This window comes from Cryptomeria japonica, chromosome 2 (assembly GCF_030272615.1).
Source record: "Cryptomeria japonica chromosome 2, Sugi_1.0, whole genome shotgun sequence".
NCBI lineage: Eukaryota > Viridiplantae > Streptophyta > Pinopsida > Cupressales > Cupressaceae > Cryptomeria > Cryptomeria japonica.
In genome coordinates, this window is record NC_081406.1 from 392300784 (window position 1) to 392318951 (window position 18168).

The window sequence follows — 18168 nt, forward strand, 5'->3', positions numbered from 1 at the left end:
CTTTCTTTTTTCTTTGCCAGAACAATGGGACTGCCACAGGGTGATGCAGTTGGACGAATATGTCCTTTCTCAATCAATTCTTGTATTTGCCTCTTAATTTCATCATTTTCTAATACTGATCTATGATAGACTGGTTCATTAGGCAATGGAGTTCCTGGTATCAAATCAATAGTGTGTCTTACTTGGCAGTGTGTAGGTACCCTAGTTGGCAACTTAAACAAATTCTCATATTTTATCAAAATTTGGTCCATTGATCTTTTCTGCTGTGTTGTGGTGTTTGTGATGGCATTGGAATTATATACAAACTTCCTTTCTTCTTCAGAACGAATCATCAATAATATGAATGTTCCTGTTTTGGCAACCAACCTCCTACATTGCTTAGCACTAATCAAAGAGGTAGTGTATGCAGGGCTTACCTCTGGTATTCAGTATTTATGCTCACCTATTTTGATTGTCACACTGCGAGGTCTAGACTCATAGATACCATGGCGCTGGTACATATATGGTTGTCCCAACAGAACGTCAAAAACATCTAAAGGAGCCACATCATAGATTACTTCATCTTTGAAAGGCTTTATAGAGTAAGAAAGGCGACACTGATGGTATACTTGGATATCTCTCCCTTGACCAACCCATCCCATAGAATAGGGTTGCAGATGTGCTGTTGTTTTCAGATTCAATCTTTTCACGGTCTCTGCTGATATTAGGTTCTTTTGACTTCCACTATCAATAATAAAGTGTAGGGCTTTTCCTTCGACCCACATCTGTGAGTGAAATAATCTCTCCTCATCCTCCCGGGGCAATATCTTTGTAGTAGCTACCGTTGCATATGGATCAACCTCAATGACCTGTTCATAACTTTCTTTAGTGCAAGATTCTGCCACCTTAGGTTCTTCCTTGTCCTCATGCGTCTCCATCATTAAACTTTTTATGGCTCTGCAATCTTTTGAGTTGTGAGAGGGACTCTTATGGAATTCACACCACATATTGTTCTCTTGTGTCTTCTTCATACCCCATGCCTTTTTCATTGGTGAATTGGGAGAAGATTCCTTGGATGTTTGTTTCCAAGTAGTTTTGCTACCTTCACTCTTCCATCTGTTATTTGCGAAGTTATCCCTTCTTCCTTTCTGTTTGAATTTCTCCTCAATTTTTGTAGCAAATTTATATGGACTAGGTAAAGTCTCTATGTTCAGGAATTCCATTTCGGTTTGAATATACCTATGGAGTCCACTCCGATATTTTAAAACTCGGTGCTTCTCACAATATTTGATGCCAAGTTTTGCTGCTAAAGCATGAAACAAATTAGTATATTCTTGAACAGTTTTTTTTTTTTTTTTTTCTGTTGAAGCAATGGCAACTGCATATATTTCTGTTCATATGTATCTACAGGAAAATATTCTTCCTTTATGTGCTCCATGAATTCTCCCCATGTGGGTTTTGATAAAAAATGAACGTATTGCCAGTTTCTGCTGCCTTGGATGCTAACTTCGCTTCCCAAGAATCTTTCACATGATTTTTCAGCTTTGAGAAGAGCGAAAGTTATTTTCTCTTCATCTGAGAACTGGATGACAGAGAAATACCTTTTTAGTTTTGAAACCCAGTCATCAACGACATCTGCATCAATCTTTCCTTGGAATGTGGGTATATCGAAATTCACTTGCACCTTGAATGGTGTATACCCCGTGAATGGTGGGTTTGCAGGTGACCCACGACTTTCCAGCATTTGCTTGAACTGCTCCATCATTTCTTCACATTGTTTTGTTAATGCATCTGCAACCAACGCTTTAATTTCATCGTCGGTCTGCAACTTAGCCATCTGCAATCTTGTGCGTCTCAAAGGAATGTAGTTTGAAGGATTCCTTGTTTCCAACCCCAATCTTTGATATGTTGATCGCGTGTGATATGACATACAAGAGTGAACTTGCTCTGATACTACTGATCCAAATTATGGATTCGAACGACAACACCTAAGTGAGAACCTGTGGTATTGTGGATGAACAAGATAACACAGATTTGAAGCAAGCCAAAAAGTGATCTATTCCATTTGAAAATTCAACATATAGTAGTTCATGAGATTCCAAGGGTCACAAAAACCCCTTGAGAATTGAAACCCAACAGTCACATTTGTTTATTACATAATAAAATCTAAAACTACGAAAAATTTCAAAAAACTATATGAAATTTTGTCCTAACTTTAACTAGGCATAACTTTCTGCTCGGGACTCGAAATTACGAGCCGTTTAACTAGTTGGAAAGGTCTAACTCGTTGGAAAGGTATCCAAGAATTGGAAGTGAAATTCTGAAAGACCCTGCCTACGACAGGCCAAACTTTCAAGGACTGAAAATGCCTCGAAGGCCTTCAAAACTGACAATTACTAACATTTGTAAATTCATATTCTTTCATTGATCAAAAGCAAATTTGAAATATATATATTTCAAATTTGCTTTTGATCAATGAAAGAATATGAATTTACAAATTACATCACTACTACAATATTATTTAAATCAAAGGCAGTCAAAGGCAGTTCATAATTTTGCTCCAAATCTCCACCGCAAGCACTTAAAAAAATTAAAATAAAAAAATTAGTCTGTAATTAGTCGATGAAGAATAGCTCCATCTGAAGGCACAGTTAAAGAAACAAACATTCCATAATTCTGATTAATTGCAAGGCATTTAGAAGACTTGGGCAGGCAGAAGTGTAAGTTTTACGCGCTCCGAATCCTTACTTTTTGAAAAATGGGCTGTCTTGAGCTTCAAACAATTCCCTTTCCTCCGACTTTAGCAACGTTTAAGTTTTGTCATCTGCCGAGGAAACGAATGAGGAAGGAAGCATTGGTTAAATCCCGCCATTCATCGTCACTCAGGTACAATTCTCTTTTTGGTTGGCGATTTTAATTTCTATTGGCTGGCGCTATACAGTCGTTGAATCAAAATAAATGCCATAAATTTTACTGATAACTATTACACCCAGAATACGAGTCTGCCTTTTGGTTTAATCAAATGTAAAATTCAGGCGTCCAGGCTGGAATTTAAATCAAGGACAACAATGAACAAAAGTTATACCAAACGGATTAAAAAGTAAAACTTAAAACGTAATAAGATTTCTTCTGTCAAAAATTAAGATTAACACATCTCAACTAATATGTGCTTTCATGACAGATACACATCATATAAAAATCCAGTCAAGCCTATACCTTCGGAATGGATGAATACAAACGGAAATCAAAACAAGTTGGATAAATAAAAAATCTAACTAGAGCCATTCAGTTTGAATGTTTCAAAGCTTTTAATCAGTCCAACAAACAAAAGTCATCTTTAGGGATTACATTGAAGAGAGTCATTCTATACTATACCCGCAAGTGAGCTGTATCTTCTTGGCAAACAGCGAATGGAGTGTGGCTACCAAAAGTTCTCACAAGGCCTCTTGGAGAACCTTGTGGAAGTTTTAGGCAAGTCCTGGCTCATTATAGACCGGGTACTGGTCCAGTGAGAAATGGATTTTGTTAGGAGTGTTAAAATTTCTGTGATTCCCACTTCATTTTTACCCTAAGCCTGGTTCTATACTGCCAAAAAGTTATCTTCAAAATCCTGCCTATGCCCCTTTTAGATGAACCCTTAGCCTTGGTTGTAAACGTTCTAATCATTGACCTCTAGTAGCCGGTTCCTGTTGATATTATTTGCAATTAAGGGTTCCCATATCGTTGAAATTACGGGCCCCAAGTGTTAGGTTTGAAGTCTGAATTGCTTTAATCTTTCCTAAGTATTTTAATGTTAAATGTTTTATTGTTTCCTAGCACAATGGTCTCATACCCCTTTGTCAAGACTTTTAAGTCTCCACGTGCGTTAAACATTTCATTGAGTCTTACGTGCGCCCCTGTGGGGAGGAAGCTCTCAGTTGTTTGGAGTTCGTGGGAACGTGGGGGATGTATTATGTGGGCTGTGTCTATTCTGGCTAGAAAACGATTGAATCTGTCAGACTAACAAGACGTGTTATGCATTCTCAGCCGTCGGATAGAAAATCTATGGTTGAAAATCGCAACTAACATCGCATGTTAGTCGCGCCGTACCACTTTTTGGAGCCAGAATAGACGCGTCCTATTATGTGATGGTTCTCTACAACTTGTGTCTTCACGGAGCTATTTGTGGTTAATGCTTTGAGGCCGTGGGAACACGGGTAATGTAGGATGTGCAAGGATCTTCTCACCCCGCGCCCCCGCACTGTGGATATCAAGGAGTGTGTGAAGATCGCGGGAGCGCGGGGTATAGGCTTTAATGTATGGTTAGAACAACAAACACCCTGTGTCTCTGCGAGGGTAGTGACATGGCTAGAAGGTTGATCGCAGAAGCGTGGGGTATGCTTAAATATGTCCAAGTGGGCTAGGATAAAGGTGACAGTAGTCGAAAAGGATGCCACGGTGGTAAATTAAACGCTAGCTCACAAAGTCAAATTGAAATGACTGATCTCAGCCTTCCATCCATGTCTGCTTTTTTGCAATCAACAGCCCAAGTTTAAAAATTGATACGGCTACCAAATTTGAAGTTGTTGCATGCTTCGAATTAATGCAGACAAGACATTAGTGGTAGTATGGTTCAATGGTCTTAAATTCTTAAGTGTAGGCTTTTTTCTCTCACATTGCATCTGAAAATTTCATTCAAATTGAGCTTTGCGACGACGAAGGAGATCTCAAGCGATCAATTAGGGTTTTCAGGGCAGCATTTAAACCAGTAAGTCCTTGAATCACCTTTTTATTACTCAAGTTCAAATTGTAGGCATTTGTTTGGCTTCTATGCTTTGCAATCGTTAGGATAAATAGAAAGAAAGTAAAACCCAAACCAATCTATATTGACCAAAATGCAAAAGAAAGGGGAATCCTTGGGTAGGAAAAAAGAACCTGCACCCAAAAAGGTTGCAAAACCACAAAAAAGAAAAGCAACCAACCCCTAGTCAATAGGAGCTTGCAGTTAACCCAGTTGAAACCCCTAGCCATCAAAATTTCACACCTAAAAGGGTTTTAGTTCCACGGAAGAGCAAGGAACCAACCCCTAGTGAAACAAAGAGATAGGCCATTTAATCAAGATATATTGGATGTTTTGCTAGAATCTAACATAGATTTGAATAGAAAGAAGGAATCACGATGCCTGTGCCAATTGCAGAGATGCCTTCATACCTATTTTAGGCTGGCAACTGTTTACTTATTTCTACAGGAACAAGGACATGCCTATTCCATTATCAAGCCGCTGCTATTTTGACATGTCTAGGTTGATTGTGCCTGATATTTTTATAGAAGTGGATTTGATTAGATTTTTGTCAGTAAGGTATGACAATGCCACTAGAACTGTCAGGAGGAGTGATGGTGTAGTATTAGTGGATATCAAAAGTATTCCCATCATTGAGTATTTAAGTCTTAGCACACAGGCTCTAACTGAATTTGACTTGGCAAAATTTGAAAAGGATTATGAGTGGAGGAATAAAACACTCATAAAAGATGAAGTGCCCCATTATAGAAAGAGATAATGGGATAACAAAAGGGCACCAATTTATGCCTCAGAGAAGGAGCCTTTTGAACTAGCAAAAATTCAGAATTATTTTGTCAACACATATTATGCATTATGCCAGATATTGGGAATTGATGCCTAAGACAATATGCCATCTAAATTGATGTTGATGGCCATGAGAATCTAAAATTTTGATGTCAATATTGAGTATGAATTTGGTTCATACATTGAAGGAAAGATTCCTCAAGCACTGATGAGGGTGTAGGAGAATGGTAGGGTGGTCAATTTCAAGCATTATTCCCTTTTGTGTCATTTGATATTGTACCAAAACAGGTATGAATGGATTGAAAAGTTGAGAATAATATGTTTTGATTACAATGGAAGAGCACTACTTGTACACTGCTGGACTCACATATGGGATAGTAAATGCACAATTGCTAACTATGTAGAATTCCACCAGCATTTTGTTACAAAGGTGGTAAGCTGGTGTGCTTTTGTTTTAGAAAGACTACTTCTCAAGATGATGGAGTTGTTGCAGCCAAAAGTAGAACAGCCTAATTTGGTTGCTTCTCACAATTTTGGTGACTGGTTCTTCTTTTTTGACTACACAATTCTCAAAGTGTATGGATATCCCTCGGCACCTCATCAATTGCCAGTTCATGTTTCTCCAAGGTTAGCCTTTTTAGAGTTTATATGTAGTGGATGTGGGTGGAGAAAGTATTCATGGAAGGAAAAAAAAAAGGTACTTTTTGTTGGCAACAACAATGAAGGAAAACTGAGAGGGGGGGGAATGAATAAGTTTTCACTGGATCTACAAACTTAACCGCAAATAGAGATCTGATAAATTGCAGCAACAACAAAGATAAGCAAATTGATAGCACAACACACAACACCAAGATTTTGACGTGGAAAACCCGGTTAAGGGAAAAACCACGGTGGGAACCTACCCACAATAAGATGATACTCTGCAGTAGTATGTGAAAACAATTACAATGGGGAATGCACCAACATTCACGCACATTGCCTAGAGCTTACAGCTCAAGATACAATAACCCGAAAGGCTACAACCCTCAGGGAAGTTTCATTGACTTACAACAAGATTCATACTACAATCCGAAAGGAATGAACTCCAATAATAGCATTTGCAAATGCCTGACGACAGTTCCGGTTAAGCACAATTGTCTACCCTACAACACCAATCTCTGCTCAATACACCACACCGAAAGATGAATCCTTGTTCGCACATACACCACTCTTTGATAATGCAGACACAACCTCGATACCAAAATTACATGACAACATCACCTATTTGTACAATTCATCAACCCTGACAACAAGGTTGGCTAAACCCTCAACTCACAATTACAAAATTACGTCACATGATACAAAGATCGACTGCCGGACCAATATAATGATATACATGACATAACATGGACCCAAATCAAATTTCCAAACGCTCATCACCATCGGAAATCATGCCAAGATCAACTGCAACACGTTACATTGTTAGATACTTGATCTGTCCCAAAGACACTGAGAGGGGGGGGGGGGTGAATCAGTGTCTAACCAGTTAACAAAAGATTTAAATTTGTTTGCAACTTTATAACCCAAATTAATATACCACTAAACAAGTAATAATGCAATAAAGAGAAACAAAAGTATAACCATCAATGCACACCATAACACAAATATTTTTGGTGAGGAAACCCGGTAGGGGAAAAACCTCGGTGGGATTTGTGACCCACAATATTTACTCACTGGTCAATATGAATAAATATTACTTATACAATAGGGGTTTGCACATGCAGGAAGGCCAACAGCCTAGAGCTCATTGCTCAACAACAAAATGGAGTCCCATTGACTACAATTGGATGGTTATATCCAATGACAATGTACTGCTCAAAATAGCATCTACAATGCTGGATTCAGTACTAGTTTAAGCTCTGTTAGATACCTCTGCCATAAACCTTGCTTCGCTCTGCTATGCTCTTATTCGCTCATAAAATAATTACATCATAATGCATATACAGTTATTCGCTCTCATAAACCGCTTACATTCATTACCTAATTACATTTCAAAATGACCTATAAGATCTCATACATATATGAGTCTTTACAATACATCATGTCGGCTATAAAATATAATTACAATACAAAACAATATTATTTCCATGTCGGCTTAGAGTGTCGGTGTGATCTACTGTTGGTGTAGACTGGATGCCGGTGTGAATAAACTTGTGGTGCTTGCCGGTGCCGGTAGATGATGTTTGTCGCCGGTGTAACCTGCGAACCATATTACCAGTTGGTTGCCATCAATGACAACATCAACCATTCTCATCTGAGTGTATAATGCCAACAGTCTCCCCCTTTGGCATTGATGGCAACACTCATGAGAAAAATCCAAAAACTGATATCCAAAAACTGAGTGTGCTCCCCCTGAGTAAATGATCTCCTTCTGTATATTTTTCTCATACACCACTACTCCCCCTTTGACATCAATAACAAAGGATGTCAAAAGAATCAAAGAATTCAAAATTTACCTAGAAACCTGTAACCGGTTATGTACAATCTGAAAAATATCTGCCAAAACCAAGTTAAGACCTTGTAAAAACTTAGTACTGTCAGAAATTATGGTCTCTGTCTGTCGGATCATCCCGGTTAGATAATGCATCTGTTGCTCCGATGATCTGTTGCCTTGAATAGACGCTTTGGTTAGCTCATTCCGGTGTGTTAATAAGTTGTCCAATCTAGGACCAAGTTTGTTCTGTTGCTCTTTGATGCTTTTGTCCTCGATGACAAGAAAATTAAAAAAAGGGAAGTTGGTGTTGTTTAAAGGCAAGTGTATTAAGCATGTGGTTATATATTTAAAACACCTTTCTCACAGGCCAGACTAGTGACACGGATACATTGACTTGGCTGACGTGTTATATGTTTAAAACATCTTTCTCTCGAGCCAGACAGGTGACACGGATACAGTGAATAACCTGACTTGGCATTTATTGAAACAACATCTTTGGTTTAAATTATGTTTAATTTATCTACGGACAAACAGCATATACTTCAAAATATATTTTGTGACCGACAGATTAAAAGTTTTTTGGGAGATGTTTTGTGTTTCATTTTATTTTTGAACTTGTTTGGAGTCCGTCACAAACCCTAACGCCATGAGAGATGCAGCTGCGCTAAGGAGCTTGAATCAGTTTGTTCAGTTAAAAAGAATGAAGCAAAAATGGTCTTAACCGGGAGCTTAATGGTTTTCTGGTTAGTTTGTTTTCAGTTATCAATAAGGTTGCGTTTCACAGGTATTATTCTTGATCATATGTTTAAAAGATTCAGATTTGTTTTCGAATCAGGTTTTTCAGTTATGCAAAATGAAAATAAGGAAACTGTCCATGCTTTATTTTTGTTTTTCATGATTGGGAAATCAAGCATCCTTTCCGTTGCACAGTTAAAAACGGTTATTTGTTTTTCAATTTGCAATTCCTGTAAGATTTTGGTAACCCTATACGAGGGTTATTCTGGAAGAATGATTGAGTTTTTGTTTGGGTATAAAAACAATTTTATACAGAACAGTTGAGAGGAGGAAAAACAGAGAGAGGAGTGTGAATAAAGTGAAAGACATAGCATTTGTTAAAAAGAAAAAAGAAGTGCTGTAGATTACCAAAGATAGTCGAGGGTTTTGAGAATCAATACTCTGTTTTGTTGCAGAGTACATAAGGCTTTATTGTTTGAAACTATTTTGTTCAGAGATTGAATTTTTCTCTCTGAAAGTGTTGAATTCATTTAAAAGTTTGTTATTATGATTCAAATCCCTGAAGAATATTGTTGCAAAATTTTTAGAAAGAATCATCTGTACAGACTGGTAAAATATTCTCGCTCCAATCCCTGATTGTTTTGTGACTGCAAGATTTAAGTGCATGCATAAAATCACCAGTGGCTGTAGCTCGAGTTGAAATGTTTATTGGATAAGAAGAGGGGTTGGTGCTCCTTGAGGCCTTGTGGTTTCTAAAACTTGTGAACTGAGTTGGTGCTCTTTGAAATAATATAAGGATCTTACCGAGTGGTTTTTCTACCCCAGGAGGGTTTTCCACTCATGAAAACTATGGTGTTATGTGCATTGTCTTGTCTCATTTTGTTTTACTGGTTTATGCTCTGATACGTCATATCTTTAGCTCTCTTCATTTCATACTCTGTTTTGTTGAATTTATGTAATGCAATCTTTGAAGTACTCATTTAGATGTTTCATGTTTGTGTAAAAGATTTAATACCATTCTTATTTTCTGAAAAGTCTGAATCAAGTGTTTCAGTTGGTTCTATTGTATATTTCATGCTTCATTAAAGTATTACTTCAAGGTGTTAAGTCTCAGTCATCTGTGCATATTGAGAATCAAAATTGTCAAGTTCATAAAAGTATCTCTTGTTAAAATTTGTAACACTCTGATTCACCCCCCCCCCCCCCCTCTCAGAGTGTTTCCACTTCCAACATGTTCTTCAACTCCCGGGTTTTCATCCTTAGCCTTGCTTTCTCCCTTTCTTATTTCTCAATCTTCTCTTCATAGATTGCCATTTCTTGATCCAAAACGGAAGTAAGTTCCGAAGAACCTATCATATTATCAGCTATATCATGAATTTCCTTTTGTGTTTTCCTTATTTCCTTATCAATATCCTCAGTTAGATGGTGAGGCTTACATGCTTCCTTGTACAACTCTTTGTATTCCAGAATGGTGGAATTTAGTGCCGGTAACAAAGAATCAATCTGTCCAATACATTCCTTAATTCTCCTGTCAAAGAATTCATCTTTCTCCTTATTCACTCTTTCCTTAACGGTTTCTTCATTTATTTTATCCACAGTTTGAATGTTAGAAGCAATGAATTTGGACAATGTGTCTAATTTACTCACAGACCCAACAATGTGATCAACTTTACATGCCGGTGCAATCATCTGCAAAATTGGTAAAGTATCATCAATAGCCTTAAATGCTAAGGCATTGCATTCTGTGATCTTCTTTATTGAATCTAAAAGTATATCTGTAACATTTGTTGGTCTATAATCCATGGTGGAAGTGCTAGGCAGAGTGCTAGGTTCTACAGTTGGTTTCTTATCTTCTCCGGATGTCTGCACATTAACCTTAACCACTTCTGCTATCTTGCTTCCATCATTGACCTCTTCTTTATTCACTGTTTCTTCCTTATTCTCACTTTTGTTTTCAACCTTATTTTCATCCTTACTATCATCCTTACTGTCTTCCTTGTTGACTGCCGGTTCAGATATACTCTGTTCATGCCTTGTTTTAGTTTCGGTTCCTGTTTCTACTTCTGCTTCTACCAGTATCTCAATATTAAGCTGAGTATCATCAGGGATGGTTTATGTTTTCTTAACTTTAACTGATTCCTTATCCATGACAATGTTAAAGTCTCGAGTGTCCACATTCATAGTAAAAAGAATGACTGACTCCGGATCTATGTCATCGTTTGTCATTTCCTCTGCCTTCTCTTCAGGTTGACTATCAGTTTGTGTCGGTGCCTCTGCAGTTATTGGTGGGGTGTTCTGTGCCGGTGGAGGAAGGTTATCCTTGACCATGATATCAGGTACACTTCCAATTTTCCCTTTACCTTTATCAACTTTCTGATATACCTTAGCAAAAGACTTATCCATTTTCCGTCTGTCCTTCTCTTCTTTCTTCTCTCTCTCAACAAAAAATATATCCCACTTATTCGCTGTTTCGTCTGCTATTTCTTTCACTCTGCCGGCCATAAGACTAACTTGCCGGTGACCACTCACAAAAATTGTTCTATTGGCTTCAGATATTATATCATCAATTTCCTGCTTGGAATTAACAGGATGCATAGCTAATAGAGCTTCTACCTTTAATTTCTTGTCAAGCTCCATGACAGACATTCTCTTAGCCTCTAATCTTAAGTATAAATCATTAGGTAGATCATCTACAACTTCAATAAGAACCTTCTTGTAGATATCTAGATACAAAATAATACTTTCTTCTATGGTTTCCTTATCTGAATCCTTGAAAGAATGATAAAATTTATTCACATTACCAAGATTACCATCTTGGGTGATTTCATTGATCAACTCTTTCGGTGAAAGAGTATCTGGTGCCTTAGGTTCAGGTTTCTTCTTTGGAGTCACTTTCTTCTTCGGACCACTGGGCTCTCTTACAACCTGTTGTTTCTTTCTCTGTGACCTTGACTTCTTGGGAGATGGAGCAGGTGCCAGTAAGGGTTTTCTTTTCTTCCTGTACAATCTCTTGAATTCGGCTGCCTGATCAGTGTCAGAATCAGATGAAGTAGCCACAGGGGAAATGTGAGCTACCGATTGCTGTTTTGATTTTCTTTCTTGTTCAGCAACATCCTTCATCAGATCTAGTTTCAATAAGCCTTTCTTGACAATCTCAACAAACTTAGAAGCATCTTTCATGTCCTTTTCTCTTTTCTTTCTCTGCTTCATCATAGCAACACCACTTTCAATAGTTTCAGCATTACCAAATATCTCCTTTGTTGGTTCTGGTGGAGCATGTAGGAGTATTTTAGCATATGAATCCAAGATGTGTGAATCCACCTCATATCCCATCTTTGTAATCCAGACAGTTTTGGGTCTAATTGCCTCCATCCAAATTTCATCTCTTTTCACTACAAAGCATATTTGTTTATCATATTTATCCACAATGTTTTGGGGAATCCTTTCCCTTTGTCTCATTTTAGCTTGGAAATTCTTGAAATAGTCTTTCACCAACTCAACACCATTAGATCCCATACCGGTAATTGCCTCCTTTATCTGTTTTCCAACAGAAATATCATAGGCAAAATCCTTATGTCCTATATCGGGAATCTCTTTTGAAAAGTAAAGCATTAAACACACAATCAGACTTCCAAATTTAAAGGTTCCTTTCTTATCACCTTTTATTTTATCCAAATTCTCTAGCAATTCATCTTTTAACCATTCACAGATGTCAATTTTAGCATTATTTACAATCATCTCATGAGCACTATGAATGCAGGAACTAGATACAGAATTCAACCTATTCGTATGAGCAACTCTATATCCAATGACCATACTTGCAAATGTAACATTGTTATCTTTTATATCATTGACCCTAAGTGACCTGTTGTCAAATGTAACTCCGGTTAAGCTCATAACCTCTTTGTTAGGGATTTTCTTCTTCTTGTCAAGCCTAGTGCTGGTGGATGGTAAACTAGTAATAGCCCTTATAGCTTCCTTAGTAATCTTAAAAACTGAGTCCAACCACATAAATTCACCATGAACCCTGCTAAGAACATAGTGGACGATTGCATCTGAGAATTCCGACATATGGAGGATATCAATGAAACCTAAATCCTCAACTACCTTGTGTTCCGGTTTTAGTACCCCATTCTTGTCAGTGATAACATTCATGTACATGTTCTTCAAATCTTCGGACCCTAAACTCTCTATGTTACAATGTATGTATGCCCTAGGGTCTTCAACAAACGCAACTCCCTTCGAAATTTTAGAAACTGCACCAATGGAGTCATCCAGTTTTGCTATCTTAGGAATTATTTTGAAAACGGGTCTAGGTCGTTTTTATGTTCTCCACAATGGTAGGGTTTGCTACGAATTTAGGAACGGAGGATGAAGAAGCCATTGCGAAAGATAAATACCTTTTAACTGAGAAATCCTTGAATGCTTTGAAAGACCTTTGCTGCTTCGCCTTTAGAATGCCTTTGCTCAATTTCGCTCTCTTAGGATGCTTGGATGCTTGGTGAGATGAAATGAGAAGTTATAATGCCTTTATAACCAAAAATTAACTTACAACTCCAATAAATGCTTTGCCGGTGAAAACTCCACATATCTGTCGATAAAGAAAAATTATAACTTCTTATTACCAACCGAGGGTAAATGCATGATCTTCAATTAGTTGCCTTACCCCTAAGGATTATTCCTTAGTTAGATGAAGAATCTCCTACCGGTGCAGGATTACCTTGTTCTGCCGGTGCAGAGATAGATTCATCAATTCTCCGATCTCTCTTCCTAATCCATTGCTTAGTGAATTCTTGCTTGATTTCATTTACCTTTTCTTTGCCTTTGTCATTAGATCCTTTATTGTTCGCCGATACACTCTTGCTTCTACAAAATTTTGCAATATGCCCAATCTTGTTACATGCATAACAAGTTACATTGTTTCTCTGAATAGCTTTTCCATAACCTTGACGGTTTGAGTTCTGCAATGATTAGATAAATGTCCAAATCTACGAGAAACATAGCATTTCACATTCATTCTGCAATTGTCTGAGTTATGACCACTTTTATTGCATTTGGAACATTGACTGATGGGTAAGTTTGTATTTTGATTATTCCTAAATCTGCACTGATTTGCTCTATGACCAAATTTGTTGCAATTAAAACATTTCCCATTGAATTTATATGCATTAGGTTGCCTTACCGGTTTGCTGTGATCATGATTGTTTGCAGTCCCTAAACTTTCTCCATGTTCAAATCCAAGTCCAACTGTTTCTCCATTAGGTTTATGACTTTTTAGCATATCATCAAGATTATCTGAACTTTTCTTGAATTTGTCTTTGTATTCATTTGCAGTGACCAACTCTCTTTCCAAAGTGTTAACTTGTCTCATAAGTTCCTCTTTGTCATGTTGCATGTGAATCAAATCTGTTTTAAGCGTATCATTTTCATAACTAAGCCTTAGAGATTCATCTGTTCTTTCATTAAGTCTTCTGGCCAAATCTTCTTCATTCCTTTTTCTATCTTCAATATCTTTGCATAATCTCATGGTTAAATCTTGCATCTCATTCTTCATGTTACTGTTCTCTTGTCTCAATTTCTCTGCAATATCTTTAAGAGTTTCCTTTTCTTCATCATCTTGATTTTGCAATTGCACATGTAATTCTTTTCTCTTATTCTTTGCTATAACCAAGTTATCTTGAAGTGCTTTGATGAATTCCCGAGCAATTCTGAGTTCATCTTCCAGTTTGATATTCTTCAATTTTTCTGCATCAAAATCTTCAAGAGCTCCTTCCAACTGTTGTCCCAAACTTTCCATCGGTACCGGTTTCAGAATCTTCCTCAAGCTCTTAGGCTTTTGTAAATAGAGGACTAGGCTCTGATACCAATTGTTAGATACTTGATCTGTCCCAAAGACACTGAGAGAGGGGGGGGGGGTGAATCAGTGTCTAATCGGTTAACAAAAGATTTAAACTTGTTTGCAACTTTATAACCCAAATTAATATACCGCTAAACAAGTAATAATGCAATAAAGAGAAACAAAAGTATAACCATCAATGCACACCATAACACATATATTTTTGGCGAGGAAACCTGGTAGGGGAAAAACCTCAGTGGGATTTGTGACCCACAATATTTACTCACTGGCCAATATGAATAAATATTACTTATACAATAGGGGCCTGCACTTGCAGGAAGGCCAACAGCCTAGAGCTCACTGCTCAACAACAAAATGGAGTCCCACTGACTACAATTGGATGGTTAAATCCAATGACAATGTACTGCTCAAAATAGCATCTACAATGCTGGATTCAATACCGGTTTAAGCTCTGTCAGATACCTCTGCCATAAACCTTGCTTCACTCTGCTATGCTCTTATTCGCTCATAAAATAATTACACTATAATGCATATACAGTTATTCGCTCTCATAAACCGCTACATTCATTACCTAATTACATTTCAAAATGACCTATAAGATCTCATACATATATGAGTCTTTACAATACATCATGTCGGCTATAAAATATAATTACAATACAAAACAATATTATTTCCATGTCGGCTTAGAGTGCCGGTGTGATCTACTGTTGGTGTAGATAGGATGCCGGTGTGAATAAACTTGTAGTGCCTGCTGGTGCTGGTAGATGATGTCTGTCGCCGGTGTAATCTGTGAACCATATTACCAGTTGGTTGCCATCAATGACAACATCAACCATTCTCATCTGAGTGTATAATGCCAACATACACCACTAGGAAAACTGCATAACACGAAGAACATCACTGGATTAGCAAAACTGTAATGCCCCCTTCTCAGTAAGGAGTAATCAGTGGTCCATTGGCCTATTCCGGAGACCCGTAGGCTGATTGGAATGAGGAATTAGGGTTTCCTATTTTCTAGGAGGATTTTTTGCAGTTTTTCAAGGATGTTCTGGTCGAAATTTGGCAGAATGAATAGAGGATTCCTTCTGGGTTTTTCAAGAGCTACACGATGGTTTAACATGCATTCTGTTCCGGAGTGATTTCTGAACTTACTATTTTTAGTAAGTTGGTGGCAGCTGATTGGATTTTGAAGTTTTTCTGGGTTTTCCGAGCTCTCTCACAGGTGTTGACGAGCATGTCTTTCGGAGATTTTTTCATGACTTACTATTTTTAGTAAGTGTCAGCTCAGGCAATGCTATTTTTGGCAGTCTTGAGCAGAGCTCCAATCCAGTCCAGAATTAGCATCTTCTACACTATAGTTCATATGGTTGATTTGATAGCAATCAATGGGCGACTTATAATTGTTTAATTAAATATTATTACTTTATTCTAAAGTTAATATTTAATTATTTCACTGATTATATTTTGAGGAATGACTTAGGAAGGAGAATATTGTGTTATTTATCCTAAGTCCGATTTTATTTCCTAAGTCAGGTGGGCGTCTAAATTAAGTCATTTTACACTTAATCTTATTTCCTCAAAGTTCGAACTTATGCACCTTGTTAAAGTTCAACTAGGGAGGTTGAAGGGGGATGCCATGTCTTGAGGAGGACATGAAATGAAATGAAGTGAGTTTCATGTGAGTTTGGGCGCCATTTACATTGAATTTCAAGGGAGAAATCTATAAATACAAGGGATGGGCTCCTCATTTGCCCATCTTGAAGAAATCATATTGTTATGCTGCTGGAATGGTGAGTGAACTTGAGCTTTGGAGTTGTGGCTCCTAGTTTAGCCAGTTTCGCACTTTAGACATAGTACCTAGCTGAGTGTTGGATTGTTGTGAAGTTTTCAGTCTGCATTTTCAGATTTCCAGTGTGGTGTGGTTTTCAGTGTGGTGTGAATTTCAGTGTTGCTGTTTTTTGGTGTGGCTGAAGCGAAGATTTGATCGTATCTCCCTGCCTGTGCAATCGATTATTCTGGGTAATAGCTCATTGGAAGCGTATCTGGAGGGTGATCATTCTTCTATCTTGGCATTTGTTCTGGTGAGCATTCTGATTTTTGGCAGCAAATCGTACTTCCCAGCTGGGTCGTACCATTTCTTGGCTGCCTCGGGTTGCGTTCTGATTGTTTGAGGTGTTCATGGTCCAGGTTTGAGGTGTTCGTGGTCCAGGTTTGAGGTTCTATTTGTATTGTCTATGTTTTGGATTAAGGAAAATGCAGGTTTTGAAGGGGCCCCGAAACCCTTTACAAAATGATTCTAAGAGGTATAGAATCAGAAAGCAACATCCAAAACAAAACGGGCTGCAAGTATAGGCATAGAAAACAACAGCCAAAGAGATAGCAAAAGCCCAATCGGGCACAAAAATACAGCAGAAAGACCAAACCTAGACACAAAAAGAACCAGCAACAGAAAACAACCCAATTACATTAGGCTTCTGAGGGTCTTAGCGACCTCAGCTTCAAGGGCATTCATGGTATCAGCAGAAACCTTCATAGCTTTATGATCCAAATTTTGAAAGGCCGCCTTTTTCTCCATGTTCCCTTGGGTCCTTTTGCAGGGTCCTTCACCACTTTGAGCCGCCTTAAGCTTCATCACCAATAACAAAAACAGCCTTATCCGGTTGTTCCAGACTATTCACCATGGTATTCATGACCATTGTAGACTGTTTGACAATTTTGTGACTGCTAACCATAATAGTCTTGAGGGTCTCCTAGATCTTGTTGTAGCCTTCCTCAACACGGGTTATGCGTTCTTCTAGCCTTTTCTTCAGCTGATCAACCCCTTCCCCTGTTTTCTTGATACAGTCCATGACCAACTTCTTCTCAGCCTCAGTCCAATTCCCTTCATTATTCGGATTACCATGAGAAGAACCAGCAAGGAAAGAATCCATTTTGCTTCCCAGGGCTCTTTGGTTAATCTGGATCTCTTTAAGTTCATGAAACAACCACTTGAACAAACTGAAAGTGTCAATTGCATGATCACGAGCCATACCCAACACATTTTCATAATCCTCCCTCTTATCATTTAGCTCATCATTTTTGGGATGAAGGTTTGCAATACCAGCCACACCCACATTACCAGTCTCCTTATAGGGCGGAGGAGAGGCCGAGACATTAGGGTTATCAGGGTTCTTAACATCATCTTCCTTCTCACTAGAAGAGGGGGAGCCATTCTCAGTTGAAGTAGAGGAGGACATAATGATGTTCTTATGACCTTTGGAACCCTTCCTCATCTTGGGTTTAGAGCTCGAAGGAATTTCCATTTTAGCTTTTTTCAGGGGAGGGGGACTCTCATCAGACCCAGACCTAGAGGCTTCATTATCAGACTCTCCCGCACTAGTCTCATCATTCTCAGAAGAAATGTGGATAAAATCATCAGGGGGAGGAAGAGCACGAAAATGGGCACCAATAAGGACCAACAGGCCTTCATGCACGATGGGAAACTTAGTAGGGTTCTTGCGGTGGTCACTGAAATTAGCCCTAAGAGCAGACATGAGGTAGAAAGGGAAATACATCTTC

General features: G+C 38.1%; 1 protein-coding gene across 2 annotated transcripts in view; it reads left to right on the forward strand.

Annotated features, from left to right (window-relative positions):
- Positions 1–2613: 2613 nt before the first annotated feature.
- Positions 2614–18168, forward strand: part of LOC131064465 (glutamate receptor 3.3) — a 134121-nt gene continuing 118566 nt past the window's right edge. The window contains exons 1-2 of one of the 2 annotated variants that reach the window (XM_057998626.2): positions 2614–2865; positions 8675–8799. In XM_057998626.2, the coding sequence (XP_057854609.2) occupies positions 2738–2865; positions 8675–8799 (253 nt within the window). In that variant the 5' untranslated portion in view covers positions 2614–2737. The remainder of the gene's footprint in view (positions 2866–8674; positions 8800–18168) is intronic. The other variant, XM_059216655.1, reaches the window with a different exon arrangement.